The sequence below is a fragment of the Dermochelys coriacea genome, chromosome 21, assembly GCF_009764565.3.
Source record: "Dermochelys coriacea isolate rDerCor1 chromosome 21, rDerCor1.pri.v4, whole genome shotgun sequence".
Taxonomy (NCBI): domain Eukaryota; kingdom Metazoa; phylum Chordata; order Testudines; family Dermochelyidae; genus Dermochelys; species Dermochelys coriacea.
Genome location: NC_050088.1, coordinates 11,665,282 through 11,681,465, shown reverse-complemented (window position 1 = coordinate 11,681,465; position 16,184 = coordinate 11,665,282). Strand labels below are relative to the sequence as shown.

Here is a 16,184-nt window from a genome sequence, read left to right as displayed (position 1 = left end):
GAAGGAGCTGAAGTTGTTGAGGTCAGTGCTTCAGGTGTGAACATGTGGTACAATGAAAGGGAGCGCCTTAGCACTGCTTTTCAAAAGGTCCCCAAAGCTAAGCAGTACAAGGTGGGCATCCAATAAATGGGAGCAGACAGTAATATCACTCTTGAAAAAAACCACAGTTACTATAAGTAAGTAAGTTTTGGGGTTGTGTGTTTTTGTTTTGTCTGTGCTTTATAGGAGCTCATGGCTATAGGGCTATGCAATATCTTCAGTTCATTTTTCAAAAGCTTTGCTGTCAGCTGTGCTATTTCTGGGACTGTCATTCAGGAGAAGACAGGTGGAAAAACACAGGTGAGTTGGGTTGGTTTTATGAGCTGCGATACCTGATCAAAAAGAAAAGGAGTACTTGTGGCACCTTACAGACTAACAAATTTATTTGAGCATAAGCTTTCGTGAGCTACAGCTCACTTCATCGGATCAGGAGGTTAAGCTTTCAGACCCTCCCCTAAGATCAATATAATTCCACTAGGGTCTGGTTTTCATCCAAGCAATTTACAGACTTCTGTAAACACCGCTTTTCACAATTATGCCTGTGCAACGTTAATTCCGTCCCCTTATGCTTCTGCATTAACATGCAGTCTTTAATTACATGATCACATACTGCTAGTTTTGTAATATCTGTAGCAGAACACGATGGGTCATCTACTTTTGCTGCAACTCCTGTGCTAGGATGTAATAGTGGTGATCTTGCAATCAGAAGCACACAATTTCCTTTGCCCCTTTCCTTACTTGAAGGTGGTTTCAAATCCCCCTGCATATACTGTTTGTGGGCAAATAGTCCTTCAGCTGAAAAGAAGAATGTATCTGAGTGGTATACAATGTCACCAGACTCTTTCAGAATCCTCTGAGTGGGATTAGGCCAATGGGTTGAACTGCACAGTGAAAGCTGGCACGTTAGAGGTGTAGGGTTTGACAAAGCAATAGTACTTTTGCAGTACTGTTTCCCACGGTAACGTGAAATCCTGCATTAGTTTCTTACCTCAATAAGATGTGTGGCTGGTGGCTGTACAGCCTTTGATATCTGAGGAGCTCAGCAGAGGAGCAACATATGGTCAGGTCTGGAATGCATCTCTAACACAATATTTCTGTTCAGTTTGCAGCTCTAATTGGAACATCCATAATGCTAGTGGTAGTGATGAAAGTAGGACACTTTTTCCAGTCTCTACCTAATGTAAGTGAATTTGAAATAGAATGTAAGTAGGCTGCTCCCAAAACTAAGCATACTATAGAAGTCTTCCAGAATGCATTAGAGATTACATGACAGGTAACGGTTTCCAGGGATGGGACCAAACCAAAGTCACAGCTTCAAACGCCCCTAAACTTTATGGGGCTGAAAATCCAGATAGAAAATTTTGCATCTCAGGCCCATTTCTGGTTGTTTAGAAAGAGCTTGGTCTCATGGGCTGAAGCATAAATGAAACTTCATAGCCAGAATCCATCATTTAAAAATAAAGGTTTCACTTATTATCTTAATCCCCTATCTTGCAAACTCTTACACCGAATAGTCCCATTGAACTCAACGGAGCTATACACTTCCATGAAGTACTTTTAGACATAAATGTGTACATGTTTGTAGGACTGGTGCCTTAGAGACTTCACTAAAGGACACAAAACCCTCCAACTGGAATTTGGTTTTAGTATATCTGATACCAGCTTGGACTTTGAGATTTTTTCCAGAACCAAGTGGTCTCCTAAACTGCTTCCCCCAGATCTTTCATTGCCCTATGAGACTATAATAAAATACTGTTTTTCAGGGACCCATATTTCCATTCATCTCTTAATATTTCATCTGGCTCTCCCATTCTTTGGAAAGTTTTACTTAGGGAACTGCTGAGACCGAGCATTATTTCCCAGTGTCCCCTGGCCTCTCTGTAAGGTCATGTCTACACTAGCACTTACGTCAGCAAAACTTTTGTCGCCCAGGAGTGTGAAAAAAACACACCCCTGAGCAACATAAATGTTGCCAGGATAAGCACTCGTGTGCACAGCATTATGTCTGCGGGAGACGCTCTCCCACCAACATAGCTACTACCTCTCATTGAGCTGGTTTTATGATGTCGACAGGAGAGCGCTCTCCCGTCTGCATAACGCAGCTACGCGCGCGCTTTAACAGCAGCACAGCTGTATCAGTATAGCCGTGTCGCTGTAAGCTTGTAAGCATAGACATGGCCTAAGATGGGAAGACCAAGCCCTTTCCCAGAACTAGCTAACAAATTGGATGTTACCCACCCCCAATTCTCTTGTCTGCATTAGGAAAAAGGAGTGTTTTTGACAAATGGTGTCAGACAACTTCCCCATCTGGCTATGTGTTGTCTGGGCTTGCTAAAAGCACTTCTTATAGAAGCAATATTTTTGTGGTGGCGATGTGGCCCTCCCGTCGTGTTTCAGGAGGCAAAAGCATATTTGCGGTGGTTTATTGAAGAGTACCGCAGTGGAAGTTAACACATATTTCAACAGACGATGCAATTATATTTGCAGACATTCCTGTGAAATTAGACAAGAGATTATATACAAATTTAATATGGGTTTACAGATCAGAAGAAAATTGTTAGTCATATGTATACACAATAATTACTGAAATGTAGATATTTTAACACCTTAACTTAGCAGTTTATCTAGCCATGGTCTATGTATCCATTTCATAGCACGTTTAAAGTCCCATAACGAATTAACAGGAGAATAAATGCTTTTTTTCTCTGACTCCCATAGGCTGTACTAGCTGCGATTGTAATGGTCAACATGTTCCCATTTCTTGAAAAATTTATGGACGTCCCCACCCTGTGGAGACAGGATAAGTATCATTTTGTAAGTGGGAAAGACTCACACAGGGATTTGGGGCGGGGGTGTGTTTCAGGGAAGGATGCAGAGCAAACAATTCAGGTGCTCTTGGAGAGATGGTCCTCTGATGCACAGAGGAGGTTGAATTACTGAAAGGGGCTGTTTGATGCAGTGAAATAGTTTAACAAATTAACTTGCAATTATTTCAATATAGGCAGAATTGCTTATGACCTCAAAATGTTAGGGGAGGCAAACTGTTCAGGTACCATGTGGGTGACTTCAGGCTGGAAGAGCTGGATGTTTGCAGGGAAACAATTCTCACCTGCACCCAAGCCAGCCCATGCCCTCTTTTACCTATAGATGACTTTGTATCCTGTTTTTTTAAAAAGAGCAAATATATTTAAGAAAGTTTCTCCCAAAATAAAATATATGCAATGAAAAAATCAACAAAATTATCACCACATATGTTTGAAGTAGACAAATGGTGAATGCTGAGATCCCACAGTGATGAGCATGGTATACACACCTAACTGATAAATAGATAAACTAGGTGTGATACCTCATTCAGTGTTCTGCGTGTTAAGGAAAGGAAACTTACCTGTGGAGGTTTGCTTCCAGATCATACATTCTGTTTTTACTACTCTCAGACAGTGCTGTGGTTTTGGTAGCTGGGACAAGAGAGGCCCATAACTGTAGTAGCCTGTTTATAAACACTATAAAACTTGAGTCACTTACTCCTTGGCAAGGCTTATAGCTGGAAACAAGATTTTCTAAAATTCTATGAACCTAGAACATTTCCAGCTGAACTAAAACAGCTTATTAAAACATTTCAAAAATACATTAGCTGAACTGTAATTTATTCAAACACATATTGGTGTAAAAGCAGCCTGTAACCTTTAGCCAACCTCTCCCTTTAAATGCAGGTTCTGCTTTTAAAAAGTGTTAGGCAAGTAGATTCAGACTGTAGGCAGAAGTGTGCTTTGGTGAGTGAACTACTGAACCTATAAGAAGCTGTGTCCATTGGAGCCATGAAGTTTTCCCACCGTTTGTGGACACACATCCCCTCTCCCCTCATGCAGGATTCTGAGCTCAGAGGAGCATGACCCCAATTGCCATTTGATACCTTCACATCACTGAAACACTGTTAAGAAGGCTTGAGATTCCGACTGAGCATTAGCTTTTCATTCTCCTCAGATAGTGGAGACTTTGGTGTCAACCTCTATCAATGCTCCCTTTGACCACTGGAAAGGATGGAGCATCTGGGTCACTTGTGCCTCCATTTCCAAAGAGAGTGGTTGTGTTTTCTTCAGTTGACCACAGCAGGGTTCTTTCCCGTTACTCCACTCCAGGATTTAGCCCATGAGCTCCTTCTGGGAGAGACTGGGTCTTGGTACCCAGGGACTCAGTACAGTTTCTCTGCCATTGGGGATGGTGCTCCAGCCCTGTGTTGGAAATTCTCAGCACCCTGTCTCAGTCAGGTCTTCTTATCCTTATAGTCCTCTTGGTGTAGGGTACAATTATGTATGCAAACTTGGATCCCCTGGTAGTTACACATAACACTGCCCCTCGCGTATTATGGGCTTTGGATTCTGCATCCTCAAATGTATGGTGCCTGTATATTTGGTGGAGTAGGGGGAGTAAATTTATCAGCATTTGTAGCTTGAGTCTATGATGGAGGTTCTGAAGTCCTGTGCTTTGATCCCTGTCTGTCACCACTTCCAGGCTAGAAATGTTCCAGGAGTGAAGTTGAGACACTTCACCTGCACTACCATTTCTAACCTCTGCTTTCGTACAGCAACCAAATGAGCTGTAGAGAGAAGCCAGCCAGAGATGCCATGTGGTAGGACCAGCAGAAGCCAAAGCAGGGACCTTTTAAAGGCCTTTGGACAGTCCAGTCACAACTGTAGAATGTTTTCTGACTTTCTCCGCCCTATGGCTGATTGGGTATTTGCTCCAGCCCTCCACTCCCTTCTCACAGTATCTTCACCTCAGCTTCCCTTCACACCTTTTCCCCTGCCCTGTCCCCTTCACCTTCTTTTCTCTCCCTTTTCTTTCCGTTTAGCTGATCCCCTCCTAAGTAAACCCACCAAATCTCCCCTCTCAAAAATGTTGCAGAACTAACATGATGTTTGCAGCCATCATGCAGTTCATTCTGCTTGTGTTTGTGTAGCCCCTAGCACCGTGGGTTCCTTGGCCATCACTGTGGCTCATAGGTGCTGTTGTAATACTAATAATATAATAATAAATCTAGCTTGATGGTGCTGCCCAGAACAGTTCAACTGAAAAGGCATTAGGGCATTTCTGAGGTTTACAGTAGCTCTGCACAAAAGAAGTCGTCCCAAGTACATTCATCAGTACGGGACACAGCTGAATTATTGGTTTGACTCAATGAATGCTGCTGTCTTTGGTGGCTGAGATGGAGCAGGTCACATGGGTGCATTGTTGGTGTGTTCTACTTGTTTGACCTTGTCAGCAGCTAATATTGTCCTCCTTGCCTCTTATTCAAAGGTTATTTGGATTGTGACTTTTGCAGCTGTTCTGTGTCTTGGTCTTGATATCGGCTTGGCCATCGCAATGGGATTCACCTTCTTCATCATCACTGTTAGGTCACACAGGTACCGGGTCATGTTATCCTCAGAGCAGGGCACTAAGTGTACCTAAAGTTATTTTGGGAATAGCAGTATGTCACAGTCCAGTACAGAAGTGGTTTTGTGCTTGTGGGGTAAATCCTTCGGTCAAGGTTTTTCTCAGGTCTCATGATTTCCCATCTGTGCATGAACTGGTACATTTTTGGGAATGTAACCTCCTAGCCTAGCTGATGGACTATCCATTTGAGCCTCTGTCAAGGGTGCCTCTGTCAAGGGTGTCTCTGTCACCTGGCTGAAGACCATTTATTGTGATGATGACATCAGCCAGGAGAGTCAGTGAGCTGCTTGCTTTAATCACCTACCCTCTATACACAGTCTTCCATAAGAATAAGGTGGTACACTGTGTCCTCGTTCCAAGATTATCTCTAAAGTGGTCATTGATATTCACCTGACTCGGTCCATCAACGTATCTTTCTTCTCACTAAATGAATTCACTGCCAGGGGAGATCAGCTTACTCAAGATCGACACTAAATGGACCCTTCTCTACTCTTGTAACAGAACAAAACTCTTCTGTAAAATCTCCCCGCCCCCTCCCCACCTCCAGTTATTTAAGGTTTACATTGATAGACTTATGGGACAGGTTATTTCTTCCCAGTGATTATCAAAGGACATTAAATTCTATACAGAGACATGCTATGAGCTAGCAGATATCCCAGTCCTTAAAAGTATCAGAACACATTTATTGAGTCATACAGTTTAAAGCCGGAAGGGACCACCAGATCCTCAAGTCTGACCTTCTGTATATCACAAACTACTAAATACCATCCAGCCACCTCCATACCAGGCTAACAACCAGAATAAGATCAAAGTATTACAGCCCTCAGTTGAATTGATCCAAGGTAGCTTCTAAGGCATTCCTTCAGAATGTCACAATTATGAAAATATTTCAAGTTGTGACATGGAATTTAGCTCATACTTCTGTGCAGCATCATTTTCATGACCTAGCATTGACATCTAATGAGCACTTTGAGAAAGAGTTCTGGATAACTGTTCATTTAAATATCCTCCGGATTCATACCATGTTGGCAGTTTACTGCTGGTGAATTTCCCAGAAGTGGGAGTGTGTACTGACAATACTCTAAAGAATGAGAAAATTTACCAGGAAATGGATTCCTTTGAGTAGTGTCACTACACACTGGCACTAGCCATGATCTAGATCCTCCCTCCTCCGGAGAATATATTGGATTTGGGAGAGGGAGAGACTACATGCCTTCTTATATACCCTTGCCTGGTGTGTTCCCTGGCTTGAAAGAGAGCTTTCTAGTTGGTTCAAGGTTTGATGTGAAGGGCACAGGTGCTTGTGTGTCCCCAGTAAAGAAGATAGGTACAGGGACCAAAATATTGGGTAGTGCTAGTTTTTCTCTCTACTCTAAGAAAACCTAATAAACATCTTATTTCAGAATGAAGATTGTGATACTCGGCCAGATTCCAAACACAGATCTATACAGAAGTTTATCTGACTACAAAGCGGTAAGAGAACAAAACCTAATACTCAGTTCCTCTCTGTAATCCAGCTTCTTCACTTGGACACCTGGGAGTGATCCATCAGACTCAGTTCATTCACTTCAAGCTTTGAAAATCTGTAAGGATCTTTGAACATTGGCAGCGAAGAGTGATACAAATTGCCCAAAGATCAGGAGATCGGTCTGACTTGTCACTTTGGGAGCTCATTCTATCAATCCAGGCTCCCCCAGTAATGAAAGGCTTGCTCCCTATCATTGCTGGAACTATATAGAATTTATTGCTGATCTGCTGTCCTTAGTCAGGTCTTGTCTACGCTAGGAAAATTACTTATTTTTCACAACAGATGTCAATAATGGCTGTGTCTGTACTAGAGTTTCTTAAAAATTCTCCGAGCAGTGGTAGCAAGAGCAGGCCACTGGTATTTTTACCGTAATGTTATTGACCCTACTTTATGCAGATCTGGATAATGCTGCAGTGAACAGCAATGTCTACATTAGTACTCCCCTTATTGCTAAATTCATGGAGCTGCAAAGGTGGAAGAACTTAAAAAAAAAAAAGTTTGGTGTAGACAAGGTGTAGGGCGTTTTCACTAATGAGTTTTGAAGACAATGTGGCTTGTCCTGGTCAGAGGAGACCCATTGTCAATGTCAACGGTGGATCATTTTTCTAGCATACGCACAAACCTCAGAGACTCCGGTTTTGTCTTCCAGGCAGCAGAGATTGAAGGTGTGAAAATCTTCCAGTGTTGTTCCTCCATCTCCTTTGCAAATATGAGACACTTCAAAGGCTACTTGTTACAGAAGGTAAACACTGCTTTTCCAATCACCATCAGATTCTAACCTCCTCCAGTGGAAGCACACAAACCTCTCTGATATACTGTCTGTCTTTTTCAGATGGATGTGAAAGCAGTGCCCCTCGATGAAAATGAAATGAGAGCTTTAATCTCAGTTAGTCTGTCTAGCACTGGAATGGAGAAAAAGGATTTTCAGTGTGCCTGTGTTTGTGATCCACCTGAGCCATTACCCAGGGTCAGCTACCTTTTAAAAAAATGATAATAGTAATAATAATAATAATAAAAGTCTAGCCAGGGCACCCAGACTTTGTGACACTGAGGGCCATGTCACTAGCTTGCCTGAAGGCCATACCTAATTGCATATATTTGCAAACCAGAAATAAGCAAGTACAACCCTTCTATTTGCTCTCAACCTTTATATTTGTTTATATCTTCCATGGCAGATGAATTGAGATTTTGCTTGTTGGTTGAATTGACCAGCAGTGGGAAAACCCAACATGTTCACCTTCCTTTCTGGGGCTGAAAGAGCTAACTGTCAGATGCCTCAACAGGGATTTGCTTTCCTTTTCCCCACACAAGTCAAAGACTGTCTTTGGCTGCCTGAAGAATTCTAGCCACTCCTAGTGTGAGATACCCACAAATGCATGATCATTAAATATGTCAAATCCTACCAGTCACAATCTGTGATCAGAGGATTTCTCCTCTCCTTATTACAAACTCATTGGCTATTGAAGGCCTTCTGTACAGCCAGTCGCACGCCCCATAATTGGAATTTGACAGTGTCATAGGCAAATGGATGGAAGAGGCTTCAGGGCAATATTCTTAATTCTCTAAACTATCTAATGCACTTCATAAAAGATAACAAAGGCCCCTCATGCGGAAGGGGAATGAAGGGAAGCAGTTCTGGAAGCATGGGCGGGACTGAGCTTCCAAAGAAAATCGGTGATCACTTTGAACAACCATCTTCTTCCAAAGTGCTAAGCTGCAGAGTGTGAACCTTTCAGCTGCTTTTAACTCTTAGTAGTGTAAAAACCAAACTTGGAGCTATTCAGTATTCCAAACTTAACTTTTTTTAAAAGGAATCGAGTTAAAATTATTGGCTGGGTGACAAACTATTGCTGAAAGGGCAACTAGGCTTAGAAGGGGCAGGGAGTGGAGAGACCAAGGAACCACCACAAGAAAAGGTTGGGTTTAAAAATTAAATAACAAAAGCATATATTCAAACTATTAAGGAAAAAAAGATGATAACCTCGTCTGTTTTCTCATCACTTTATCTTAAGAACTACTTTTCATAGGGGAAGAATATGATGCATAAAACCTCATAAAACTGCTTCTGTTTTAAAAAATGGAATATTAAATTAGTGGCCCACATTCCAATGGTAATAAGCAACTTCAAGGTGTCCAGGACTAGGCTAACACAGCACTTCCAGGGTAGTTGAAGGTACTCCGCTGACCACAACCAAGGCTGGCATCAATCTCCTACTAATTTATGTACTGTTGTGGCTTAGTGCCATATGTAGCATAAGTTCAAAGGTATTTCTACCATGAGAGAGGAACGATATCAAATGATTTACAATGCTGTCATAACTACAAGTGCAACCTTCTAGACACAATTCTCCTAACTGTCTTTACTCTCCACGTTACTATTCTAGATACCCTATACTGAGAAACTGGTGAAGCGACTTCATAGGGATAATGAGTCTTCATCATCTTCCCTGAATTTGATACGTTGGTCAAAGTTTGAAAGCAAGCACGGTTCTGGGACTCTCACAACAGGAATGCTGCAAACACAGCATGCTCAGTCCACAGCCATCAGGCTCAGGGCAGCAAGACCTGAGAGTGGAAAGAAGAAGGATGAAGGGAAGAGAACATGGCATTCTTCAGACCCTGGAGTAGATACTTCCACAACACTATTGTGCCAGGAAGCAGCACAGTTGCAGTCCACTGAGTTTTCAACGTATCCAGTCCACACTATTATTTTAGACTTCAGCATGGTGCAGTTTGTGGATTTGCAAGCTTCAGATTTACTGAGGCAGGCAAGTCACTTGAATGCATGTAAAAGCAGAAACTGAAGTTTGCCCATCAAATGCTTCCCATTACCCTAAAGTTACCTATTATATAAACACCTGCACCTGTTCCTATTGACTTTAATGGGAGCAAGACTGATCTTTGTATTTTTCACAAATGTGTAATTTCGAAGATCCACATATATTCCCTGGCTATTGTTTAAAGGTACGCTGTAGATCTAAAAAACATGCAGAAATGCCCTTACCAGACTCACTAATAATATCTGAGATTATTTCAACTCAGATCACTTTTTTAATCTTTCATTTATTTTTCCTCATTTCTGGTGTTTGTTTTTTGCCCTTCACGCAGCAAACTGGGAGCTTTGACATATTTCTGTAGTACTTCGTGCCTGTTGTTTTGGAACTTCAGTGCTTTGTACTTCATTACAGCCTCCAGGAGGAAATCCTGTCTGGGACACAGAGTGCTGATTCTTGTTCCCAAAATAGGAGAGGATAAACTCTCTCATTCCCTGAGATGTTTTATTTAAAAAGTTGGGATATCCCTTAATGTAAGTTAGCATGTTCTTACATGAAGTCTTTGTCTCTAGCACATGTGAGCATTTTTGGTTTGTCTGGACATTTAAGAGTTATTTTAGTCCTAGACAGAAAGAGTAGATATAAAAGTGTCTGTTCTCTCTGACATTGATTTGTTATTGTTGTTCATTGCAGCCTTATCTACTTTTTTCTTTGGGACACCTCTTTAGCGTCTTAGGCTTCAAGTGAGAATCCTGGCAGATAGTATCTGTAGAGAAAATAAGTTACCTGTAGCTGTGCTTCTCTGAAGATACCATGTCAAGGGGATTCTCACCCGATTCTCCATAAATATTAAAGATTATCTTTTAAGGAGTTTCTCTACTTACACTTGACCTGGATTTTCAAAAGCAACTAATGATTTTAAGGGCCTCAATTTTGAGGTGCCCAACTTCAGGCACCTTAATTATAAAGGGCCCTGATTTTCCAGGTATGCTGAGCACCTGCCCTGTAAAATCAGGTCCCTTTTAAAATAAAGTGTCTCAAGATGGGCACCTAAAAACAGGCACTCAAAATTAATGGTTATGTTTGAAAACATAGGTTCTTATTTACATTGTTTACTCTGGGGCATATTTTGCATGTGTGCATGCACGTGTGTGGGCACTGAATCATTTCCAATTGACTTAACATGGGAGCTTCACTTCCTGTACAACCAAAGCAACTAATCTGAATACTGGGAAGGCCAAATTTACATCCTGCAGGCTGTGGTACAGGATGTCCAATATGGGACCTGGCTCTTTGGAGCCAGAATTCTTTGAACTGTGAGAGTTCTGCTGGTCTTGCACTGACCTAAAACCCAGGACTAAGTCTTCTAGAAGAATGGTATCTTCAGAAAAGCAGAGTTATAAGCAAAAGCTTTTTCCCTCTTGCATGTCCTGCCTTCTGGTTCTGTGGCCATTCCTGCTTAGATCGTGAGAGTGTCACTAATATTAATATGGGATTCTCTCTACAGATGTTCCATATGTTTCAGAATCTTGGCATTTCGGTCCTGATTGCCAGCTGCCACCGTGAGTATAGTGTGGGTAATGCTGTATTTAGCTACTTTTTGTAAGAAAAAGATACATTTTAAACCTCAGTGAAATGCTTTAACTGTGTTCCTTCGTGAGACCCTGTCTGCACTGGTGTTTTTGTTTGGTTTTTTTTTTGTTTGATTTTTTGTTTTTTTGGTTTTTTTTTACAGTCTCTGTAATAGCAATCTTTGAGAAGAATGATTTCTTTGATGACTGCGTCACCAAAGCACGGTTCTTTCTAACGCTGCATGATGCTGTGCTGGCCGCTTTGGAACAGAATCAAAGGCCAGAGATTGTGGAACTCAGCACTGGAGAGCTTGAACAGGAGTTAGATGAAGGGCTCACAGAAGAACAGAAGGTGTGGTACTCAGTTTAAATCTAGATGCCACCTAGTGATTTTACAAGGATTTGAAGGTGTAAACATAGAAAGGCAGTTTGAGCTACAGGAATGAGTATGGGCATATAGTAGCCAGAGATTCCTGGGTTCTAATCCCAACTCTTATGTAGACTCCCTCTGTGATCTTGGGAAAGTTACTTAATCAGTCTGTGCCTCAGTTTCCTCACCTGTAAAATGAGGGTAATACTGCCCTATGTTATTGCCTGTTGTATTAATGTTTGCATAGCAGTTTTGAAGATGTATAGGGCTGTGACCAGGTGCCTTTCGCAATTTGATTTAAAACAAATTCTACACTTCCTGGGGATTGGCTTTAACAAAGAAATTAACAATAAGATAAAGTTCTAGAATCTAGAATCTAGTTCTAGAATCTCCTTCCTTAGAGGTTTTTAAGGTCAGGCTTGACAAAGCCCTGGCTGGGATGATTTAACTGGGACTTGGTCCTGCTTTGAGCAGGGGGTTGGACTAGATGACCTTCTGGGGTCCCTTCCAACCCTGATATTCTATGATTCTATGATTCTATGATTCTGTTAAAACCTTTTCCCAAGCTTGGCTGCTCTTAGGATTCCTACCTCAGGACTGCTTAGCCCACAACCTAAATTCTCTCCCTCCAAAAAACCTCTGCTAGCTCTCTAATATGCAGTTAAGATAATGAACCATTTGCGGTATTGAGTCATCAGAAACCACTTAATCCATTCCCAGCAGGATCAAAACATGCTAGCAAAGTGTAGCTGTTTCAGGAAAACAGTACCACCCTGTAACAGGCTTCATATATATATATATAATGCTTATAAGATAAGCATTATTAAACCCCCAAGAAGTGAGAGGAAAGGCCTGATTCTTCTCTCATGCTAGTGTAAATCACAAGCATGAAAGTCAATGGATTTACACTAGTGTAAAAGTGGTGTTAGTGAGGAGAATTGGACCAAAATTGTTTAGAGTCACATAGGAGTAATGGCATGAAATTAAGCAAAGATAAATTTAGAATGAATACCAGAATAAGTTCTGTCAGCAGCATATCACTAGAAAATATGTTGAGGAAAAATGGTGCCTTGACTGTGGGCTATGTTGGGTGACAGAAAGAGGGAATCCGTCTGAAAAGTCTTTTCATCTTTATACTCTGATCTACAGAATTAAGGTACATCAACTGGAGTATACATTTTCATGTGTTGTCACATTACACACTTAACTGCTGATGTTGAAACTGACTAAGAAGCTGGCTAACTGGGATTCCACTTGGGTTCTTACCAGATTTCAAATAATAATATTTGTAAAGCAGTACTCAAGTGCTGAGTGTTAACCAATTAATTCTCACAGGAATGACTTATCTACTTTCCCTGGGAGATAATTAGGTAAGTATTATTCTTTAAAGATCACATCAGCACAGGTTTCATAGTCCTTAAAAAAATATTCACAGTAGCTAAGGACAGGAGCTATTTTGGATATTAGAAGTCAGTCTCTATTTTCCATACCCTCTAATTTTCCCAGAAAAAAATCCTTTAGAAATTAAATTTACCTTGTGTGACAAAGCTCTGTCCTTGCCTCCATGTTCCTGCATTTCCTGGCAGATTTCGCTAGCCTCAGAGGCTTACTGTGACCCTCCACATAACCCTTCTTTCTCTAGAGACAAGGGTCACAGTCTACTGAGCCATTTTCATCATAAGCTAGCGAGGGAGTTGAGGAGAAGTTATCCTTCCTTGCACAGTCTCTGTTGTCTCCCAGTCTCAGTGATTAATCAGGGGGCAAAAGGGGTGGGGAGGAAGCCCAGGCCCACCCTCTACTCCAGGCTCCAGCCCAGGGACCCTAATAGTATCAGCTATGGTAGCTGACCTTTTAGAAACATGACACATTCAATTGCCTGGACTACTTCCCCCACAGCAGCCCTCACTTCCTCAAGCTCCACTTCACCCTTACCTCAGGGCCTCCTTCCTTGTGCCTGATATGGTGTGTACTACTCAGCCTCTCCAACCGCACAACTTCTTCCCACAGCTCCTGACATGCCCACCCACCTGACTAACTGGAAGGCTTTTAACTAATTTCAGCCAGCCCATGATTGGCTTCTGGTGTCCCAATCAACCTAGCCTTCTCCCTGCCTTCTGGAAAGTTCTTAATTGGCCCTGGTGTCTTAATTGACCTGGAGCAGCTGCCATTTCACTTATCCTGGTACCAGTGATTTGTTTAGCCTGGAGCTAATATATCTATCTCCCACTACTTTTCCATAGCCATCTGGCGTTGCCCCGTCACGTATGCTTAAATTCAAAGCAAAGATGAATTTTGGAAAAATTTCTGTTCACAGTGGGCCAAATCCTGAAGTCTTTGATTTGGGCAAAACTCCCACTGAAGTCAATGGAAGTATTGCCTGCTGTAAGCCTTCAGAATTTTGGCTTATCTCACTGACAACAGTACAACGCATTATTGTCTTGCAATGAAGACAACTCCTATTCAGGAAAGATACCATGACACTATTGAAAAACCAAAAAAAACCCCCAAACTAATCCCATTGTCCTTCCCTACTTAGATAAATTCAGCCTCCCTATACTTATTCTGCAATTTCAATTAGAAACAGCATTTTTTTCCCTTCCTTTCCAAAACTGTTGTATACTGTTGATGCGTGTTGTTAAACAACTAAACCCTGGTATATACAACAGAATTACTTCAGTATAACTACATCGCTCAGGGTTGTAAATCATTCATATCCCTACCCTGGAGTGACGTAGATATACTGACCTGAGTGCCGGTGTAGATAGCACTGTGTTGGTGGGAGAGCTTCTTCCGCCAGCATAGCTCTTGCCTCTCACAGAGATGGATTATCCTGTCGGTGTAACACATCTTCATGAAAGCGCTACTGTGGATAGTGTTTTAAGTGTAGACCTGCCCTCACTCCTGCTTTTCCCTCACAAGAGGTTGCTGCACTTCCTTGGTTGGTAAAGTGACTATTATGTATGTATAGTTTGTGGTGCCACCTTGGGATCCTTTTGGATGACAAGTACAATGGAAGTGTAAGAAGATATTATTATTAGGGTGAAATACATCATTTTTTGTGTATGTTGGCAGGGGGTGAACCAGTATGTGAGTTATGGCGAAGATGGTCTTGTTGTTGACATAATTTTAATGCGTCTCCACTTGACTGCTAGATCGAGGACCCTGTAAGGGCAATTCAGAAGTTTTATTCTTTTCTAAATTATTGCTGGATCACTTCAGCCTTATCAAGGGAAGTGCAAGGGAGCAGGGGGACTTTTCATTCCAATATCTCGGGCATTGTGCAGCTCATTAGAAGGCATTGTGTGTGTGTGTGTGTGTGTGTGTGTGTTATTCAGGAGAGAAGTCTGCACTACGGTAACAACAAAGATATTTCCTTTTTAAAGATTACTGGGAGTGAACTCTTAAATGAAGAGCCAATATCAGATCTCTTCCACACATATTCACTACAGAGTGAAGCAGAGATGAACGTATTCCAACAATATGATGCTCCACCTCCTGAGCCAGGTGACAGAGATGAGGAGTGGGAGCAGAAGTGGAAATATGCCAGAGATCCCTGAGATGCACAAGAGCGGACAGGAAATCCTAGTCCAGTATATGGGGAGAGCTACAGCACAGTTGAGGTAGTTCTTGCCTGCATTTTGGGTTTTTTTGCCTTTGTCTCTTTCAAAGTTATTGAAAAAGCCAATTAGCCAGTCCATCCAATGGTTCTGCTGGTTTAAGGAAACTAGCACAGTGTATGAAGTTATTCTTCAGGACTTTCAAACAGAGGGTCTATTCAGCAGCAATTTTAACCTTCGTAGTGAATTAACTATAAAGCTTGGAGCCATTAAATGAATTTTTACATGTTTCTGAAATTCTCTGTAGTTTTTTAAATGTCCTCAAACATGGCACATCTTTTGCATATTGTTTTTCTAGGGACTAAATCTCGTTTGCAGTTTTCAGCAGATTGCACACCTGCTATTTCATTAACCTCCCAGGAAGCATCCGGCAGGTCCCTCTGGCTCCTAGGGGCAGGGGAGCGGAGGTAGGGGGGAGAAAGGGGTGTGGCTGCTCCCCGCACTAATCACATCAAAAGTGGTGCCTTAGGCACCAACTCCGTGGGGGCTCTGGGGCTGGAGCCCCCACTGGCAGCTCCCCATCCCACACCCGGCCCCAGCTCACCCCTGCTCCACCTCCTTCCCTGAATGCGCCACCCCGCTCTGCTTCTCTGCCCCACCCCCGGTTTTCCGCGAATCAGCTGTTGGCGCGGAAAGCCGGGGAGGGCTGAGAAGCAGGCGGCGGCTTCCCGCTCAGGCCCAGGGTGGCGGAGGTGAGCTGGGGCGGGGAGTAGTTCCCCAGCGCCCTACCCCACCCCCGGGTTACCTGCTGCGGCACGGCAGCCCTCCTCGCGTCCCCACCCCCCCCAGCTCACCTCCGCCTCCCTGGGCCTGAGTGGGAAGCCACCACCTGCTTCTCAGCCCTCCCCGGCT

At 42.5% G+C, this 16,184-nt stretch overlaps 1 protein-coding gene across 1 annotated transcript in view; it reads left to right on the top strand.

Annotated features, from left to right (window-relative positions):
- SLC26A8 (solute carrier family 26 member 8) overlaps window positions 1-15,682 on the top strand; it is a 31,240-nt gene extending 15,558 nt beyond the window's left edge. Inside the window, 11 exon segments of the mRNA XM_043500334.1 lie at window positions 226-339; window positions 1,142-1,219; window positions 2,758-2,853; window positions 5,335-5,441; window positions 6,876-6,945; window positions 7,650-7,742; window positions 7,833-7,967; window positions 9,385-9,768; window positions 11,282-11,336; window positions 11,510-11,697; window positions 15,051-15,682. Of these exon segments, the coding sequence (XP_043356269.1) occupies window positions 226-339; window positions 1,142-1,219; window positions 2,758-2,853; window positions 5,335-5,441; window positions 6,876-6,945; window positions 7,650-7,742; window positions 7,833-7,967; window positions 9,385-9,768; window positions 11,282-11,336; window positions 11,510-11,697; window positions 15,051-15,272 (1,542 nt within the window). The 3' untranslated portion in view covers window positions 15,273-15,682.
- Window positions 15,683-16,184: the final 502 nt, after the last annotated feature.